The 21,683-nt window shown below is 35.3% G+C and overlaps 2 protein-coding genes across 2 annotated transcripts in view; both read right to left on the bottom strand.

Moving 5' to 3' along the window:
* The window catches only part of LOC127519828 (SLAM family member 9-like), a 125,983-nt gene extending 115,737 nt beyond the window's left edge, over nucleotides 1-10,246 (bottom strand). The window contains exon 1 of the mRNA XM_051907465.1: nucleotides 9,242-10,246. The gene's annotated coding sequence lies outside the window, so the exon portion shown is untranslated. The remainder of the gene's footprint in view (nucleotides 1-9,241) is intronic.
* The window catches only part of LOC127519834 (SLAM family member 5-like), a 193,454-nt gene continuing 174,276 nt past the window's right edge, over nucleotides 2,506-21,683 (bottom strand). The window contains exons 5-6 of the mRNA XM_051907478.1: nucleotides 4,147-4,214; nucleotides 2,506-2,767 (exon numbers count right to left, since the gene is read on the bottom strand). Of these exons, the coding sequence (XP_051763438.1) occupies nucleotides 2,714-2,767; nucleotides 4,147-4,214 (122 nt within the window). The 3' untranslated portion in view covers nucleotides 2,506-2,713. The remainder of the gene's footprint in view (nucleotides 2,768-4,146; nucleotides 4,215-21,683) is intronic.

Genomic DNA, 21,683 nt, shown 5'->3' with positions numbered 1-21,683 from the left:
TGTTTGTCTGTGTGCTTTATTCTTAAAGTGGTTATTTTGTCAGAAGTAAGCTTATGTATGTGAAAACCCAGCTTCAAACTCAAAAAAAGAAAATCAACCCAGTTATAAGCTGGTTTTGGGTGGTCTTACCAACTACAGCTACCAGCTACCATGATCCAAAACACAGATTGAGCTGGTCATGCTGGTTTTTCCAGTAGGGTGAGCTAACAATGAGTAATGATTTGAGTTGAGTTGAGCGATCGTATCTGTGTATATTCTGAAATGTGATGCATTAAACTTTCATCTTTTCTTGGAAATGTGAATTCAGTGACCATACAACTTCAGCTTTCCCAAAACACACAATGACCTCACCAAACGATGATGGTACAAGTAGAGCATCATTCAAAGGTCCAATCTGTAATTTGTACAGTTTGCATACTGCTTTATGTACACCTGTCTTTAGCCTAAAAAATGTACTCGGCAAAAAGCAGCAGTTAATGTGTTATCAGAAATCATCAAAAAAGTAATTAGAACAATTCTGAAAAACCACACTCTTTGAAAAACATTAGATTATGATTTTTAGTAGGAGCTTTGGCATCTGCTGCTTGCTTCTGTGGGAATATGACTCCCACTAGTGGTCAAATGATTGTAGGGTTTCATTTACTTGGAGATGTTGGAGGTTAAACGCAACGACATCATGTCTAAACTATAAATCTTTGGGAGAGAAATGCACGAGAGGATATAAGTTTACATAACAGAAGCATTTGGTGTAACACATAAAGTTAGATGTGTAAACAACAGAAAATAGTTTCGCAGCTGTGAATCATTAACTCAAAAGTCTCCTCGCAAACAAATGACAGATTAGACCTCTGAATGATGCTCTACTTTGTACCATCACCATTTAGTTGTATGGTGATTGTCGGTACAGCGCCTTTTGCTGTTTTTGATCCGACAATTGGGCTAGGCCTATTCATTTACAAATTAAGCAGACAGAATGATTTTCTCAAAATATCTTCCTTGTTATTCCACGGAATAAGTCATACCCCTAAAGGTTTGAAAAGACTTCCGTGTAAAAGTTAAAGACGACGGAATTTTCATTTCTGTGTGAACTGTCCTTATAGGGGTCCGTTTGAAGCTTTTTAAACGGTGTTGGCTGTGACCATCTGGTGGTCAAACGTTGAATAGCATATGTGTCCTGCTCATGGAAGTATTTATCAGTGTGCCAACAAGCTTACTCGACAGTTTCAGTCCTGTGCTTCAGTCAGTGATTGATTCCTCATCCCGAATCCCCGTGTGTTGTTGAGGTGTGCTGTCATTACGATGAATCAGGCGAAAAGTCCCTCAGACTCACATTGTAGGAGGGACCTGAGACCAGAATATCACAGAGATGTGCTCTTTTGACTGGCAAACAACCGCACACTACTAAAAAGGTAAGTACTAGCGAAATATGTCCTCATATGTTTGTGTCTGGACTTTACCACTATCCAGGGAACTTTAGGTGAGATATTCTGATTATGTTCTTGAGCTCACACTATAAACTTATTTGTTTTATCTTTAGCATAACAGTATACCACTAAAAAGTTTGTTAGCAGCGTTGTTTAGTTGGTTTCACCTCAAAACTGGTGAAAACACAATAAATGATCAACAACCATATACCTAAATCATACATTGTAAATCATACATTGCATTTATTCTTAAAATCACCCAGACAATGCCAGAAAAACCAGATGTGAATTTTATAGGGGAAAATTTGAACAAAACCTTTTCAACTCTATAGGTAAAATGTACCCTTAAGCAAGGTGATTTGAGGCAGTTTTTACTAGAGGTGTTTTTAAAGTAAGGGAATGACAGCAGTGTTTCCAACTAAAATATGTACATGCATTTCAGGATGTGGTGTATCCCTTTGCCTCACTTTACCCCACCCTCAGCATTTGAAAAAACTTGTATGATCGAGCAGTTGAGAGTTAACATCATAATGACAGTATACCCTCATGTAACTTCCTGAAGCACTAACACATGTGTGAGAATTTTTTAAAACTTGTCTGTAATTGTTCAGACACAAGCATCATGAGTCCTTTTTTTCTGAGAGTGTATCACTGTTTAACTGTAGGATCACAGCATGATGTATATGCACACCAAAGTGTATTATCACTCAACTCAAGCCTTTTTTTTTTTTTTTTTTTTATCTCTGATGAGTATTTTGTAGTAAAGGGTTTTTTTTTCTGTTGAGCAGAAGTCAACGGTTTAATGTTAGATGCAATGGAAAAAAAGCCCTGCAACCTTCACACCATTCACACCTCAGACACAAACTCGAAAACTGACATCAAAGACAAACGTCCAGCATTGGACACGTTCTCATGAACAAGCTGTCCAACAGACCAAACCACATTTCTGTACAGATGTGAATAAACGAGACCAGCAGGGTCTTCACTCTTCACTCCTTTTGCATCTACATTTTGCACTTTTTTGTTAGATTTATACACATGGTCTGTTTAAAACTTTAGTCAAGCATGAAATGCTCCAATAGACCATATGATTTAGATAATTTATTAAAAAGGCAAGTTTGTTTTAAGTTTTAAGGAGAGAATGTGATTTAATCTTTAATTATTCTAGTTTAAACATTGATCCTGCTCGATGTCTGCTGGGATTTCCTGATACAGTGTGGTGATTCTCATGAAAAACTCAACCATAGACTCACAGCTGGGTCTTTACTTAGAAAAACTCTGAAGTTTGATCATCTTCTCATTGTGATAGGTGCATAATCCACATGATCCTCCTCTTCAGCTTTCTGTGAAAAACACAAGATATAGAGTTTTATATAGTTTTTTTTCTAATAACATTTATCAGCACTGCATGCAAGCTTAAGCATCTTGAAGAAATGACATAAAACAGCACCAATATCAGTTGGACCTCAACTGGTTCTGCTAACTTGATAATAGGTTCTGTTTCAGGAACATTATTTGTTTAAACTGTACGTTCGAGGTGGGTGGAGCCACTTTTACTAAAACGTCTATAACTCGTGAACGGAATGAGATATTTTCACCAAACTCAGCACACCTATGTAAGAGCTCATTCTGTGGTCGCGTGAAAAAGGACGTGGTAACTGACCACTTGGAGGCACTATAACAGGAAAAAAACAACCTCAAGAAATCTTAAAAAGCTTTAAAAACCATATATTTTCAATTGCCTGTATTGGCTGCAAATGGTCTTTTCCTTTTATAATTTAAGTGGTTACATGTTTACTAAATAAAATGTAAAATCTTTTTACGCAAGTGCTTAAAGGCCTTAAAATGCTTAAACCCTATTTTTTGTATTTTATTGCATTTTATGCTGAAATTCTCATTTCCGTAACTTATGTATCATTACTGCAACAGGTGTTAATTTTATGTTAATTTAAGAAATGGAAAAATAGTAGTTAGATTTTTAAATGCATGTGAGGAAAATTACATTATGTTCTTTCAGGGTTGTCACATCATTCTGAAAATATGTCAGGTTTCAATAAAATACAAAAATTATTAAGTTGTAAATTGCAATAGCTGTTATGAGTTATGGTAATGAGAGAAAAAAAGTCAAAATCAAATAAAAATGGTAATTTTAAAATATGTATTATTTCATAGTTTCAAGTTACTGTACTGCCCTACTGGGCTGTTCATAATCCATTTTTAAAAATATGAAAATGTGTTTTTTATTTTAAGCACTCTTTTGGAAAAAAAGATGTGAAAAAAGATTTGAAAATAAAAAAAAAGATGTGAAATTGTTAGTAGATGTTTTTAAATTAATGTTCACAAACACCTCAGACTTTGCTACTGATGCTTAAAAAAAGAAGTTTGTTAATGGAAACCTTTTTATAAAACCTTTTTCCTGTTTGAAAGTTTGGAAACAAAGATTTCATGAGATTCACCCAGATGAAGTTTAGAGATCCTGCACTCTTTCAGTGTTCCTCAGTTGCTTTAAAAATGTATTCCAGTACAAATTATCAATAACTTTCTAAAATCTGTGATGTGATCCAAATAACACAGGAGTCTGAAAACTGGTCTGAGTACTTTTTTTCCGAATGCTCTGTATATCTGGGAAAGTGTCTGTGATAGATCACTCACACTGATCTAAATCTGACTCACTGCTGAAAAATACACACACACAACATACATGAATAATAAATAATCTTACTGATTTACGTGCGTTTCTTTTGTAGAACACTGGATCAGAGTAAGTGATCTCGTCCTCATGAGTCTGACCTGTTTCAACAACAATTGATACATTAAAACAACAAAACTCAATCTTACTTAAATCTGTTTCTTCATGCTGTTATTAGAGCTCTCAAAGATAAAACAAATGTTCGGCACTGCAGTTTTTAAAGATGGCATCAACAAATTTAATTTGACATTAAGCTTATAACTTTTTCACATGCAGAAAGTTCCTAACAGAGTACGTGTTTATCAGTAACCATTCATTTGTATTTTTTGTATAATGAAATTTAACCAGCACTAACGTTCAACTAGCTCAACAAAAGTCATCATTCATAGAGATTTTAATTTGAGCACCAGCTACATCTTAAAGTGTTAGTTCACCCAAAAATAAAAAATAATGTCATTTATTACTCACCCTCATGTCGTTCCACACCTGTAAGACCTTCGTTCATGTTTTGAGAAGTTCGGTGACATTGCTGTGAATGCAAGTCTCACTGAGCCATCGGATTTCATCAAAAATATCTTAATTTGTGTTCCGAAGATGAACGAAGGTCTTACGGGTGTAGAACGACATGAGGGTGAGTAATAAATGACAGAATTTTCATTTTTGGGTGAACTAACCCTTTAATGTAAAATTCTGTTCAAAAAATGGAAAAAGTATATATCTATCTATCTATCTATCTATATATATATATATATTTGAATTAATGTTTTATATTTGTGTTTTGGTGCAGTTTGAGAAATGCTGAACCTTTTTTGTGTCAGTGAGACGAGTAAAGAGCGCTGTTATAACCCAGTGTAATCTACAGAAAGACATTATTTTAGTTTTTTTTCATATAAACAATCCATATAAAATTTCATATAAACAACACCCTCTATAGACTGTTAACTACAAAATAATGACAATAATTATTTATTAAATGATATTTAGGGCTATCCATTATTACTTGATTAAAAGCAGTAAGTAACACTTGCCTTCTTGATCAGTTTTTCTGTGTTTCCTGCAGATCCAGAAGATCCCGACTGCAGATACAATCGATAGAAATCCAGCAGAGATCAACACTATGTACAATAAAGGTAGATCCTGATCTGTAATGGACAAAATAAGAGTGTGAATCTGTCCGTCTTAATCTGTCCGTCTGATCTACAACAAACATGAAACATCAACACTGTATAATTAAGAGTTAATCAATATTAATATCATCATACCTGCACATGTGTGACAGAGTTGAGTGATGTCCAGATGTTGAGTCTGGTTGCTGATGGGATTGTTCAGCACACAGCTGTAGGGGTTTTTATCCTGATATTCCACCTCCAGAGGTAGAGAGAGACTGATGCTGAGATCAGACACACTGATGCTGGACAATAAACTGTTTCCTTTGTACCAGGAGAGAGTCACATGACCCACAATCACAGATGAACACAACAATGAACAATTTGATGATGATGATGATGAAGAACATTGTGAAGAGTTACTGATGATGACAGGAACAGGCAGACGAGCTGAAAAACATCAGAGAAATATTGATAAATCTACACAGTGTTGATGAGCAGTGAGTCTGTAATTTCGAACTATAACAAAATGACCAGTTCGTTATTTAAACAGCTAAAAAAACAAGACGCACAGGATGAATTACATTTTTACTCACCATAAACAGAAACACTGAATGTTTTTGATGTCAGTTTCTTTCCATTTATCTCTAGTTTATAAACTCCAGCATGTTCAGTTCTGATGTTTGTGATGGTCAGAGATCCAGTTTGATCGTCCAGCTTCAGTCTGTCTCTGAATCTCTTATCAGGAACATCATCATATGTGGAGAAGATTTCCTTCTCAATGCTGATTTTAGCGATGAGAGAGTTTTCATCTCCGTATTTCCACTGTATATCTTCATCTTTACGTATTTCAGTAAGATCAGTGTTTAGAGTGACAGAATCTCCCTCCATCACTGACACTGACTGTATTTCAAACACACCTGAAGAACATGAAGAGGTTTTCAGGTTAATGCTGAGATCAGTTTCTAACATTTAACAGCAGCAGAGACATGAAAAAAAATGAAAAGTCAGATATATTAGAGACAGATGTGAGCGAATCAATAATTTGATCTTTAATGTGACATTTGATGAAGACATTTGGTCATATTGAATTTACATGAATTTTTTAGTTGTTTATAATTCCTACAAAAATACTTGAAAATTACTTAGGGATGATTTTCATTGTAATCATTGAAATTAAGATTTCTAAAACAGCGACAGATTTGAACACAGTAGATGAAAATAATCTAATTCAAACTTATTACTCTGAAATGTGAATAAACGACACAAATGTGTTTATAACTTACCGATCAGACTCCAGCAGCACAAACAGAACAAAACAAACATGTGAAACATTTCCAGCTGTTCAGAGAAACGTCTGATCTAATAAGACTATCAATGAAAACACAACTGACCTAAAGAAACACAACAGAAGAAATGTTGCGTGTGAATCTTCCCCCGACAGAGTCTGACCCTCCTAATGCACACACACACACACACACACACAAACACATTATAAATTTATATATCAAAGTAGTGTTCTTCCTCTTAATAAGAATTTAACTGTTCTTAAAACAAAAACATTATGAAAAACATTATTTTTTTTAATTTCACACTGATAACTTTTAAAAGCCAGTTACGTGAGTGTGACAAATATGTAAAAGTAGAAGAATGTTGTCTGAATATTGGATGAAATACACTTAATGGTAAAATCGAGCTAGTGATTTTTAAGTTCTTATATATCTTTATTCAGTTCTCAATTATAGCATATAGGAAAAGTACAAAGGTAAAGGCGTGTCTGATCGCACAGAACTAGTTTGACTGAAGTTCATCTTCTGAGTCAAACTTTATTAATATTAAATTAATTACACATTTTTTTCTGTATTTAATCACGATTAATACATTGGAGTTTTTAATATTTTTATATTGTAATAATTTCACACTTACTCTCCAAATGAATGTAGAAACAACTTAAAGACAGTATATTTTAAATATTTGTTCTTTTTATGAATGGAGGCCAGTATCACTGATACTAATACATCTACTGATGTCTCTATGAAATTGATTTTTTTTTTTAAACATTAATTATAGACATTCAACATTACAGTAAAACAAAGCTATCAATTTCAACATTTGTTAGTCTTTAAAAAAACAACTTTTAATTTAAGTGAACTTAAAACAGTCTTCACATAAACCCATTATAATAAATGACATATTTACCTGTGGCCTTCCTTCTGTCTAACAGGTAGAAATATACAGAAATTGAATAAAGTTACTTCACTGCATAAATTATAAATTAAATATAGATTAATCCTAATTAAAGCTAAAATTTTCTCCGTTACCTTTGTTCTTTGATTAACATTAATGACAGACATCACAGCAACTGGTTTATTAGTTAACTCTTTAAGTTCATTTAAGACGTTATTTAACTCTTTTAAGACTGTTCTTATGAGGATACTTGACAAAACAGACATTTTGGCATAATTCTGTGTGTTGTTTGTTCAGAGATTGAAAGAGAACTCGATAATGACGCGTCTTTCTGCGCATACGAGTCGTGTGTGTCACAGACGTGACATTCACAGACGCGTTCTCGTTTGTCTTGTGATGCTTGAATGGTTTTAAAGTTTTGCGTGAATAAGAGCGTGATCATATAATGTAACACTAGCCGAATTATGACGGAAAAAGGGATGCCGTTAAATATTTTAACGTGATTAAACAGAAAAATTAGTTCATATTAAAATGCTCTGTGCGTAAATATTGACAGCACTAGTTTTTTATTTAGGGGAGGTTAAACTGCCCACTTTTCTTCAGAATCCTCAAGGTCCAAAACATCCTTTGATTTTCCAACATCATCTGCATTTTTAAACCCATCCCAACATTGAAAGCATGATTTTGGAAATGATCTTTTTAACCTGAGGAAAACTATGATATACATCTGTCACAGAAGGAGCAAACATTAGCTGATGCTCAAGAAGGCAACATGATGCTTTGAGGGTCAGGACGTGGAAACTTTTGCACAGGATGATCAGGGTAACTCATTCTTATATTGTCTTGAAACACGTAAGTGTCTTATGTACTCTAGCTTCTAAAGGGCAATGCTAAAAATAAGACCTTGAAACAAAATAAGTTTCCACCAATCACCCTGTTCAAAAGTTTACACCCCTTACTGTTATGTGTTGCCTTGAACATCAGTGAATGTCTGTAGCTTTTGATCATCCTGGTAACAGCACAATGTAAAAGAATCAAACAATCAAATGCATGTAAACTTTCGACCTGGGTCTTTTGATTATTTAAATTTAGTTTTTTTTGTTCTGTGGTCTATAGTTAAACATCTGTTATGTGAAATTGCTTATTGTAAAGTACTTAGTCAAAGTGTTTATGATGGCCATGTAATGGTGTCGGTTGTGCTTTATTTTCAGTATGTGTACTTACGGTGAACTTGCCTAAAAAATAAGGTAACTTATATGGGTTAAGGTTAGGTTTAGGGGTAGGTTCAAGGTTAGTACTTAGACATTACCCAGTTATAGTAATTACTATATTGAGTACATAATGTTAACATAGGGAACAGGACTGTAAAATAATGTGCAGCCATGTGGCCTTGTGGTGCAGTAACAGTTCTAAGTTGTTTTTGTTTTGTTTTTTTCTAGCTCAAAACACATTAGAGAATGTATTAAAAAATCAATAAATGCATTTTATTTAAATCCAAAAATTATACTGAATTCTTCAGAATTTGCAAGAATTGCTTTTGAATTCCATCAATTCAATTGAAATCTATGAATCATAAATCAGATCAACTTTTATCATACCAAGTTAATGTGCTAAGTTTTCCCCAGACGATTTCCATTATTTTCTATGACTTTTACCATCTGTGAATGCTACTGATATTAAGCAAAAAACAAAACATATATTTACAACTTACCGATCAGATGCCACGAGCACAAACAGAACACAGCAATCATGTGAAACATTTTATTCAGTGTGAAACGTCTGAAAAAAGGTAAAACTGTCTGACATCTCACAGCCATTCTGAGTCAAACTGAAACCTGCAGTGGTTCGTTTTTTTCAGAGATGAAAAGTGTGTGTTCAGTGCACGTGTGTTTATTTTCTAGGTAAAGGGGCATCTTCTTGACCTGCTTTTAATGATTCTCACACTTTTAATGATTCTCACACAAAAATGAAAATTTGATGTTTATCTGCTTACCCCCAGGGCATCCAAGATGTAGGTGACTTTGTTTCTTCAGTAGAACACAAATGATGATTTTTAACTCCAACCGTTGCAGTCTGTCAGTCGTATAATGCTTGTCAATGGGAACACCACCTATAAGAGTCAAAAAAACATGCACAGACAAATCCAAATTAAACCCTGTGGCTTGTGACGACACATTGATGTCCTAAGACATGAAACGGTTTGTGTGAGAAACTGAACAGTATTTATATCATTTTTCACCTCTAAAACACCACTATGTCCAACTGCCTTGAGCGGTTGGTGAGGCCTGAAAACGCGTTCTGATGATGGAAGTGATGTCTCGCGCTTATACTTCAATGAGTGCAAGACAATAAAGCTGCCCTGGTTTATGATAGCAAGAAGTACAGGTATACCTTTACAGTGATGGATTTCAGGTTCAGGTGGGGTTTGGTTTTAAAGGGTTAGTTCACCCAAAAATGAAATTTCTGTCATTACTCACCCTCATGTCGTTCCACACCCTGTAAGACCTTCATTTATCTTCAGAACACAAATTAAGATATTTTGAGGAAATCCTAGAGTTTTCTGATCCTCAAGAGAAAGCAACGTACCACTTTCAAGGTCCAGAAAAGTACTAAAGACATCGTTAAAATAGTCCATGTGATTACAGTGGTTCAACCTTAATGTTATGAAGTTGTGCGCAAAAACAAAACAAAAATAACGACTTTATTCAACAGTTTCTTCTCTTCCCTGTCAATCTCCTACACAGATGCTTGGTGCAAACTCTTACATAACTTTCCACACATCATCTGGCTGTCATTTCTTCTTCTGAATCAGTAGTGTCACTGTTCACTGAAGTACTCTCTCTGTTTTAGATCCAATCTTTCTGTTCTTTCTCTTTCCTGCTTCAGTTGGCATCTCAGATACTGGTGATTCAACAGGTAAGTCATTAACAAGGTGTAGCCTGCATTTATTTCTGTGCAGAAAAGCAATTCTCAATGCATCTTTTCTGGACTGACTGTCATTTTAATTGACTTGAAGTATGAAGTTTTGCTAACGCCTTTCTCACATTGCACCTGCCTCAGCTTAAAACTTGCAAACACTGCTTTTATAGGTGCTTGTGAGGGCAGAATTTAGCCTGTAATACAGATACTGGTAATGTTACATCATTACTATGACTTACTATCTTGAGTTTCTCTGGTCCAACTTTTCTTATGTTTTTGACAACACAATGATTCCGACTGACTCATCAAAATATCACTTGACTACCAGTATCTGCTGTTATGGTCATCACTATGGCTTCTGTTCCCTTATTTGCCTTTTTTAGTTGAAAGGTGACATTTGTTTTGTGTTTTCTCTTTGTGTTTACAGGCTAGAGTCAAGCAACAGGATAAATGTTTGTGATTGTCACGTGACCTTGAGGCCTGTCCAACACAGTTTTTGTGTATCCATTAGTTATTTGTTCTTTTGAGCTTTTTCCCATTTTAATGTTTAGTTCATTTATGTACATTTTATAATAAATATCTACTTTTGGGTTAATTTAATTTGCTTGTTTATGTTTCACTGCCCTGAGCCAAGTGGTTTGTAATGATACTCATATTCATATCCAACTTTATTCCTCTCCAAGCGAAGTAAAGTAGTTCAAGGGGGTAAAGTAGTTGTAATGCTTTCATTGGAGTCGTCTCATGACATACATGCTTTTATCTTTGTGTAACAGGACCTACTGACCAACAACAACCTCTCTTTGTCACCGGGACCTGCAACATTTTTATTGAATTTTTCATATATATAATTTTTATATTTTTATTTGTTTTTATACGGTTTTAATTGTTATTTTATATGTATATATTTTTTATTTTTATATAGTTTTAATTTTGTAATTTTGATTTGATTGATTGATTGTGAGGAGTGATATTTCTATAACCGTGGTTTTAATAATGAAAGATGCTTTAATGAAAGGTGCTGTGAGACAAAAGAAGATACTTTTCCTCTGGACTCAGTTCATGGTTTTTCCTTCTCTTTTTCACCTGAGCTTCCATTGCAAAAAATAAGTAGACTTTCAGTTCATTTTATTAAGTATACTTAAGTAAAGGTGAAGTATATTAAGTATACACAAGTGTACTAAGCATATACAAATATATTAATTATATACAAAATCCAAAAAAAAAATCAAAAACAAAAAAAAAAATCAAATGAGGACAATTGGGTTCATTTTTTTTAATTGCTTTAAGTATACCATGTTTTTATTTAGGTATTTTTCATGCTTGAAATATACTTTAAAGTAAATTTAAAGTATGTACACTATAAATTCACATACTCATAATTAGGAACATATCTGTTTCCTGTCATTAAGTCAAGTTTACTTAAAGGGTTTGTTTACCCCAAAATTAAAATTGTGTCATTATTTACTCACCCTCAAGTTGTCCTAAACCTGTTTAAATTTCTTTGTTCTGCTGAACACAAAGGAAGTTGCTCTGAAGAAAGTTTGTAACCAAACAGATCTGGGGTCCCATTCACTTAGTAGAAAAAAATACTATAAATATGGTGCCCCAGAATGCTTCTATTTCCCTTATTCTTCAAAATATCTTACTTTGTGTTCAAATAAATTTATACTTTAAGCTGAGGGTGAGTAAATTCCATCCACCTATTTTTATCCTCATTTTGGGATATCAGACACGTGACTTCGTGATGGGCCGCATATACCTGGACTAACCAGCGGACCGATCTCGTTGCACAACATTTGAAATGAAATGACGCTTCTCTTTCATTTGCTCATTGTGATCTTGATTTTCATCGACAATGGTAAGTAAGAACTTTATTATCTTTTTACAGGCGTTGTCGTTCTTTGTGACCGTAGGATTATTATAGGGTGAGTGACAATAGCGTAGGCTATCATGGTCACAAAATACGGTGTAACACCTGGTAACCATAAACCCAAACGAAAGCAGATGAAACGCAGCGTGCGTCTCAATCAGCCCCCTAGTTCAGCAGTCAGGGCACTGATCAGGGAATCGGCCACATTCATTTACATGATATACTGATTCACGAGCAAGAGAGCTGATTGAGACGCAGGGACAGTTTCAGTGGCATGAAATTTGTGTTCATAGGCTATATTTCATAATATCATATCATTGCATAAACTGTTCAAAAGTAGCTTGAATGTAGTGATAAATATTCCGCTTTTAAAATATAATGTAGTCGGAACACGTTATTTATGTGGGAGATTATGTGGGTTAAAACATGGCACTGTATTATCTTAATGCGCTGGAAAATAACAATTTTATGAAGTATTTTTGTGGGTAATATAATATTCAATATATGGAAAGGGGTAACATTTTGAATTTTGCATGTTACATAAAATCATTCATGACACTGATCGTCTGAATCAGTGTGTGACGTTGTTTTGCCGTTTGTTTGCATGTGTTTTGAATCCCGGCATACACCGATCAGGCATAACATTATGAGCACTGACAGATGAAGTGAATAACACTGATTATCTCTTCATCACGGCACCTGTTAGTGGGTGGGATAGTATATTTGGCAGCAAGTGAACATTTTGTCCTCAAAGTTGATGTGTTAGAAGCAGGAAAAATGGGCAAACGCAAGGATTTAAGCGAGTTTGACAAGGGCCAAATTGTGATGGCTAGACGACTGGGTCAGAGCATCTCCAAACCTGCAGCTCTTGTGGGGTGTTCCCGGTCTGCAGTGGTCAGTATCTATTAAAAGTGATCCAAGGAAGGAACAGTGGTGAACCGGCGACAGGGTCATGGGCAACCAAGGCTCATTGATGCACGTGGGGAGCGAAGGCTGGCCTATGTGGTCCGATCCAACAGACGAGCTACTGTAGCTCAAATTGCTCAAGAAGTTTATGCTGGTTCTGATAGAAAGGTGTCAGAATACACAGTGCATCACAGTTTGTTGCGTATGGGGCTTGCATAGCCGCAGACCAGTCAGGGTGCCCATGCTGACCCCTGTCCACCACCGAAAGAGCCAACAGTGGGCACGTGAGCAGCAGAACTGGACCACGGAGCAATGGAAGAAGGTGGCCTGGTCTGATGAATCACATTTTCTTTTACATCACGTGGATGGCCGCGTGCATGTGAGTCGCTTATCTGGGGAACACATGGCACCAGGATGCACTATGGGAAGAAGGCAAGCCGGCAGAGCCACCTCGCAGCTTACAGGACTTAAAGGATCTGCTGCTAACATCTTGGTGCCAGATACCACAGCACACCTTCAGGGGTCTAGTGGAGTCCATGCCTCGACGGGTCAGGGCTGTTTTGCCAGTCAAAGGTGGACCAACACAATATTAGGAAGGTGGTCATAATGTTATGCCTGATCGGTTTATTTCTTTACTCAAAGTCTTTGTGATATGTAGGGGAGGGGGAAATCACAGCACTTTTGTATATTTTTGTTTGACTTCTGTTTCTTCTTCAGGTGTATCTGGTGTGGATACAGACAGAGTTTCAGTGAAAGAAAGAGATTCAGTCATTTTTCACACTGGTGTTAAAACAAAGCAACAAGAAGTTATTAAATGGTATTTTAATGACATTCGCATAGCTGAAATCACTGGAGATCTCAGTTATGGTTGTACAGATGTTCGGTGTAATGAAGGTACTGAGAGATTCAGAGACAGACTGAAGCTGGATCATCAGACTGGATCTCTGACCATCACAAACACCAGAAACACAGACTCTGGACTTTATGAACTGAGGAGCATCAGCAGCAGTGACAGCACTGACAAGACCTTCAATGTTACTGTCACTGGTGAGTCGTTAATGAATGTTTAAATCCAGTTTATATGTTTAAAGTACGTGTTTCTTGACTTTTTTTCAGTTATTGTCTTTACTTGTACATTAATTCACATAGCCTACAGTATACAGATAATCTTTACAAACTTTACAAACTCTTTAATTATAGTTTGTAGAATTATCTCATGTTAAACCAAGGGTCTTTGACTGGAGGGTCTGCCAATTAATGTTTGATCACAATCACAAATTATTTTTTGTTTCTTGATCTCCTGAAGGCAATGGCCAGTTATAGGTGTTTAAGTTAGGATCCAGTCACCGCTCAAAATGTTTTTGTTCAGTGCTGCTGACTTCTGTTCGCTCGTGCGAATCCTCTCATTGTAACTCAGGGGCCGTTTACATGACACCGTTTTCAGCTAAAAACGGAAAACTTCATGTGTTTTGGCCGTTCATTTACATGACAATGCTGTTTTAGTGGCCTGAAAATGCAAACTTTTGAAAACAGGTTTCTCCGTGTAAACGGCAAAAACGCGAATCTGTGAAAACGATGACTTCATGCACATTACATGTTCAGTGTATAGGGCAGTGTTTCCACGGTTTTCACGTGGAGTTGGGCTACTTTTAATCTGTTGCTGCAGGTTGTTTTTCATGTCCGTGGGACCCCCAGTGAAACGCGATTGGGCTAGTTTTGAGTAGCAACTGGGTGGGTTTTGTTGTGGAAACCTGGCAACCCTGGTATAGGGTTTCATCGCCATCTAATGGCCTGCAATGGAGATTGAAACAATGGAGATAATGATGAAATGTTTCAGCAATGTTGTCAACTGTACACGGAAAACTCAAAGGAAAAACGTCTCTGTTTTAAGCATATAGTTGTCGTGTAAACGTACCCAAAGACACAATGAGTTTTGTCATGTAGTGTAGACACTGGGACTTTGTGAGATTGCGAACTGAGATGAATTACAGCTTTTTAGTGATTAAGACAGTCTTTGCTTATGCCCTATGTCCTACGCCTTCCCTATTCAACTTACGGAACGAACGCAGCGGCAGTTAAATTTTTTCCGTAAGTAGAATAGGGAAGGCGTAGGACATACAGCATAAGTATTTTGGAGAATGCGGAAATGCGGTTTTGGCGGAGGCACTTAGAAGGCGAACGTTTGTTTATATAAAACATATACAGTTGTATTTTTTTTCGAAAATGACCGATCGTTTCGCTAGATAAGACCCTTATTCCTCGTCTGGTATTGTTTAAAGCCCTTTGAAGCTGCACTAAAACTGTAATTTTGACCTTAACCGTTTGGAGGCCATTTAAGTCCACTATAAGGAGAATAATCCTGGAATGTTTTCATCAAAAACCTTAATTTCTTTTCGACTGAAGAAAGAAAGACATGAACATCTTGGATGACATGGGGGTGAGTAAATTATCAGGAAAAGTTTATTTGAAAGTGGACTAATCCTTTAATAGAAAACACCAGTACATCAGTAATTTAGATGTGATACAGAAATCACAATACTTGAAGTTTATATCTGTAGCACAAAAGATGACAGTTTGATGCAGTTTAAGACACTGTGTTAAATATTTAGGGAAAGAAAACCAATGTACAAACAACAGGAAAAAGACAATTCCAACTGAAACTATAACTGAAATGTCAATATTCCTCCTCATACCTTTACCCTTTGTCAAACCATTTTCTCACAGGAGAAAAAAGATAACTCGCTTGATCTGAAAGACATTCCTTTGGAGGAAGAGGACACATCCTTGAATCAGACTCAGGCCAACAAAACAATGTAACATTTATCATTTTGATAACATAACTTAGAGGGAAACTGAAGAGTATTAGGAAATGGTGGAGAGAAGAGGATCAGCTGAAAGTCTCTTCAGAGAAATTGTCACGAGTCCAAGATTTCAGTGATCAGAACCAATACCAATCAAATTACACCTATTACAAACCAATTTACATATGAAATCAGAAACTGATTTAAATGATAAATAAAAATATTTAGGGCCAGATTCACTAACAGCTTGTACCAGTTTGAACCCTCATTTGACGTTAAAAAATACTTCCAGGATTTACTAAAGACACAAAGTAAAAAAAAAAAAAAAAAATTGTGCTGAAAAAGCATGGTCAGTTATTTTTGCGATTGACCTTATTGCATATGCATTTGTAGGAGTTTCCCTTTCAGATGCTAAATTTATGGGAGAGTATTTAAATGAATCACGCAACACCATTTACTAAGGTTTGCTAATACTTGATAGAGGAATGTTACAGCAAAGTTAATTAAATTTTAGTAAGCCTTCATTCATTTGTTAAATATATATCTTTATCTTCATAGATGAAATGTGCAAAAATGAGTCACAATGAAATCGAAATGTTCTGTTTTCTTCCCTGAAGTTGAGAAGGAAACATCTGTGTCATTTAATGAAGTGCTGATTAGTTAATTTTATTGGTTTCCATGTGAGGAGATGAAAATCTGTCGTGTCTTTTTTCTTCCATCTCGTGTCTCTTTCAGATCTGTTGTTGTGTTCAGCTGTGATTGTATTTTGTTGATGTGTTTGTCAAATATTATCACTGTTTGATGGAGACGATTGCATTCACTTAAATACTCTGCTCAGCCATTCTAGCCTTCAGCTTGTTCCTTGTTCCAATTTTTGGATCTCTTTTTCATCTGGTGCTCATTGTAAATATGTAAATGGCCTTAATAGAGATGTGTCATGGAAGTTTATTTATGTCAGGTTAAAGTTAGATAAGTTATTTAAGTGTCAAAACAAATATAGCTAAAAGCCTGTAGTAAAGTTTTTTGGGTTTTTTACCAAAAAACAAGATGATGACAACAACATGAATGTAACAATTTTCCTAACGCAGGACAAATGTTGTTTCTTTTTACAGTTGAGAAATCTTTGTATGTTTATATGATAAATGTTATTAAAAACACGTGATTAATAACGGCTGGAATCTCTGTCCCTCTAAAATATTTTTGTGTGTGTTATCAGAAATAGGCTAAGTAAGCTAATATTGAGTCATTGAGTTATAAATGATTCCAACACTGATGCACTACTTTCATTAGCAACTATATTATGGTTTTACATACACAATGTGCAGTGCTGGGATCCTTCAGGACAGGTTTGGGAACCACTGAACTACAGCATCATTCAAAGGTCTAATCTGTAATTTGTACAGTATGCTTACTGTAGTCTACTACTACACTATACTAGTGTCTGCATACTGTTTTATGCACCTGTCTTCAGCCTAAAAAATGTATCCTGCAAAAAGCAGCAGTTTGTGTTATCAGAAATCATCAAAAAAGCACACTCTTTGAAAAAGATCCCACATTAGGTTATGATTTTTAGTAGAAAGTGGTTTGGCATCTGCTGCTTGCTTATGTGGGGATTTTCACTTGGAGATGTTGTGCCAGATGTGGGCCGGATCTGGGCCGACACAATGTTGCTATGTGGGAAGTGGCGGGAACTGGAGCAGGAGCGAAATATGTCCTCATAAGTTTGTGTCTGGACTTTACCACTATCAGGGGAACTTTAGGTGAGATATTCTGATTATGTTCTTGAGCTCACACTATAAACTTATTTGTTTTATCTTTAGCATAACAGTATACCACTAAAAAGTTTGTCAGCAGCGTTGTTTAGTTGGTTTCACCTCAAAACTGGTGAAAACACAATAAATGATCAACAACCATATACCTAAATCATAAATTGAAAATCATACATTGCATTTATTCTTAAAATCACCCAGACAATGCCAGAAAAACCGGATGTGAATTTTATAGGGAAAACAGTGTTCATAGAAAGAGCTGGAAATAATGCTGAAACACTTTTCAGAAAAAATCGTACTCCGTCATTTGAACAAAACCTTTTCAACTCTATAGGTAATATGTACCCTTAAGCAAGGTGATTTGAGGCAGTTAGGTGTTTTTAAAGTAAGGGAATGAACAGCAGTGTTTCCAACTACACTCTTATAAAGGATGTGTTAAAACTGACTCAAACTGTGTTAAATTCTTACACATCAATGGGTGAGTTTAGGGACAACACTTGTGTTAATTCTGACACATTCATTGAGTCAATGATTTTAACACAGTGAATGTGTCAGGAAGGTTAACCAGAGGTGAAGTCAAGACCAGACCCTCCAAGACCGAGACCATTCAAGAGGGAAGTTAATGAGATAATTCATTAATTCATAAAGTCATTAATTAAGCACTAGTGATGAACACCTGCTGTTAACAGGCAGAATCATTGAAGGAAAGAGGAAAACAACCAACAAAAAATAAAACACCTGTGCTACTTCTGAACATGAAGATCAAATCTGCAATGGGCTCTTTGTCAAGTCCAGTCAAAAAAAGTCTTACAAATCAGTGTGTGAGTTTAGGGACAACACTTGTTGTGTTAACACTTGTTGTATGGCAACATATAATAAAGTACCTTAAAATAATATTTTATTCCAAATATTTTTTTACAGCACTTCAAGTTAAGCCATTCTAAGAAAAGAAAAAGTGTCAAATATATTTTTCTATAAATTTATCATAACCAACACCACCTGACCATCTTTTCTCTTTGCTTGTCTGGCTGTTACGACTCAGTTACAGCAGCCAAACAAAATCTAATATTAAAAGTCAAGGGTCAAGAGCCCAACTAAAGCAAATCCTGTTCTCCATGATGGTGACTTAAAATTGTGATTTTCACCTTTGGTGATTCTGCTTGTTAACATCAGGTGCTCATCATTAATGTTCAGTAGTCACACGATTAATGAATTATCTTGATTGAATGGTCTTGTTTTGGTCCTGGAAGATCTCTGGTCTTGAATGGTCTTGGTTTTGGAGGTCTGGTCTTCACCTCTGAAATGAACACAAAGTTGTGTAAATGTGTAATATTAACACATTACAGCTGTTCTTGGCTGTACAGATTGTGTTGATGCTGTGAACAAATACATAGGTTGTGTTCATTTTAAAACTACACATAATATGTGTAAAAAAAAAATTGAATTCTTCCAAAACATTTTTATGCAATATTGACACAAAATGTGTAAACTAGAGTGTTACACATAATATGTGTCATTTTTCTACACGTTTCTTCTTAGAGTGTAAAGTAACATACATTTCAAGACGTGGTGCATCCATGGAAATAATGGATCCAAAATTAACTGTTTTCAAAATATGATCTTCAAATATGATCTTTTTTTTCATCATTTTAGTGATAAAATGTAAAACTGAAATGTAGAATTACAGTAAAGTAATACTTTAATAATAATCATAAGGGGGGTGATTTGTGCCCTTGCTCAACTTAACCCAGGCCCTTTGCCTCACTTTACCCCACCCCCAGCATTTGAAAAAACTTGTATGATCGAGCAGTTCAGAGTTAACATCATATTGAGAGTATACCCTCTTGTAACTTCCTGAAGCACTAACACTTGTGTGAGATTTTTTCAAACTTGTCTGTAATTGTTCAGACACAAGCATCATGAGTCCTTTTTTTTCTGAGAGTGTATCACTGTTTAACTGTAGGATCACAGCATGATGTATATGCTCACCAAAGTGTATTATCACTCAACTCAAGACTTGTTTTAATCAAACATCAACTCTGATGAGTATTTTGTAGTAAAGGGTTTTTTTTTTTCTGTTGAGCAGAAGTCAACGGTTTAATGTTAGCTGCAATGGAAAAAAAGCCCTGCAACCTTCACACCATTCACGCCTCAGACACAAACTCGAAAACTGACATCAAAGACAAACGTCCCACATTGGACACGTTCTCGTGAACAAGGTGTCCAACGGATCAAACCACATTTCTGTACAGATGTGAATAAACGAGACCAGCAGGGTCTTCACTCTTCACTCCTTTTGCATCTACATTTTGCACTTTTTCGTTAGATTTATACACATGGTCTGTTTAAAACTTTAGTCAAGCATGAAATGCTCCAATAGACCATATGATTTAGATAATTTGTTAAAAAGGCAAGTATGTTTTAAGGAGACCATGTGATTTAATCTTTAATTATTATAGTTTAAACATTGATCCTGCTTGATGTCTGCTGGGATTTCCTGAAACAGTGTGGTGATTCTCATGAAAAACTCAACCATAGTCTCAGACTCCGTGTCACAGCTGGGTCTTTACTTAGAAAAACATCTTCGATCATCTTCTCATTTTGATAGGTGCATAATCCACATGATACTCCTCTTCAACTTTCTGTAAAAAAACAAAACAAAACAAAACACAAGGTATAGAGTTTTATATAGTTACATAGTTTTTTTCTAACATTTATCAGCACTGCATGCAAGCTTAAGCATCTTGAAGAAATGACATAAAACAGCACCAATTTCAGTTGGACCTCAACTGGTTCTGCTAACTTGATAATAGATTCTGCACTACAGCGGTCAAAAGTACGAAATGGCTCATAACTTCTGAACCGTAAGGCTCTAGGCTCAAGTGTCTTATATCGTTGGAATCCTTGGTTCAAGGCAGACAACATGCCTCGGATTTGCTCCTCACCCTGCATAAAATTTCTGGGTATTTTGGATTTTTTGAAAAAACCTACTTTTGCGAACTAGTCCGAGGTTTTTGACTCGATCAGAACCAAACCAGTGCAGCGAGATTCTCTGGAGTCTGATTGTCAATAGTTATCAAAAAAAGTTGAAATTCCGATTCACTGTCTCTAAGGGCCGCCAAAACGTTTGAGGTCGGTGGAGCCACTTTTACTAAAACGTCTATAACTCGTTTCACCAAACTCAGCACACCTAACAAATTGTTAGTAGATGTTTTTTAATTAATGTTCACAAACACCTCAGACTTTGCTACTGATGCTTAAAAAAAGAAGTTTGTTAATGGAAACCTTTTTATAAAACCTTTTTCCTGTTTGAAAGTTTGGAAACAAAGATTTCATGAGATTCACCCAGATGAAGTTTAGAGATCCTGCACTCTTTCAGTGTTCCTCAGTTGCTTTAAAAATGTATTCCAGTACAAATGATCAATAACTTTCTAAAATCCGTGATGGTCTGAAAACTTTTTTTTTTCCCAAATGCTCTGTATGTCTGGGAAAGTGTCTGTGATAGATCATTAAATGGATAAAAACACACACACTCACACTGATCCAAATCTGACTTACTGCTGAAAAATACACACACACACAACATAAATGAATAATAAATAATCTTACTGATTTACGTGCGTTTCTTTTGTAGAACACTGGATCAGAGTAAGTGATCTCGTCCTCATGAGTCTGACCTGTTTCAACAACAACAATTGATACATTAAAACAACAAAACTCAATCTTACTTAAATCTGTTTCTTCATGCTGTTATTAGAGCTCTCAAAGATAAAACAAATGTTCGGCACTGCAGTTTTTAAAGATGGCATCAACAAATTTAATTTGACATTAAGCTTATAACTTTTTCACATGCAGAAAGTTCCTAACAGAGTATGTGTTTATCAGTAACCATTCATTTGCATGAATATATATATATATATATAAAATATAAAAAAAAAAAAAAATATATATATATATATATATATACATATATATATATATATATATATATATATATATATATATATATATA

This window comes from Ctenopharyngodon idella, chromosome 10, assembly GCF_019924925.1.
Source record: "Ctenopharyngodon idella isolate HZGC_01 chromosome 10, HZGC01, whole genome shotgun sequence".
In the NCBI taxonomy this organism is placed as follows: Eukaryota; Metazoa; Chordata; class Actinopteri; order Cypriniformes; family Xenocyprididae; genus Ctenopharyngodon; species Ctenopharyngodon idella.
Note: the sequence above shows the minus strand (reverse complement) of the source record. Positions and strands in the feature narration are given on the sequence as shown.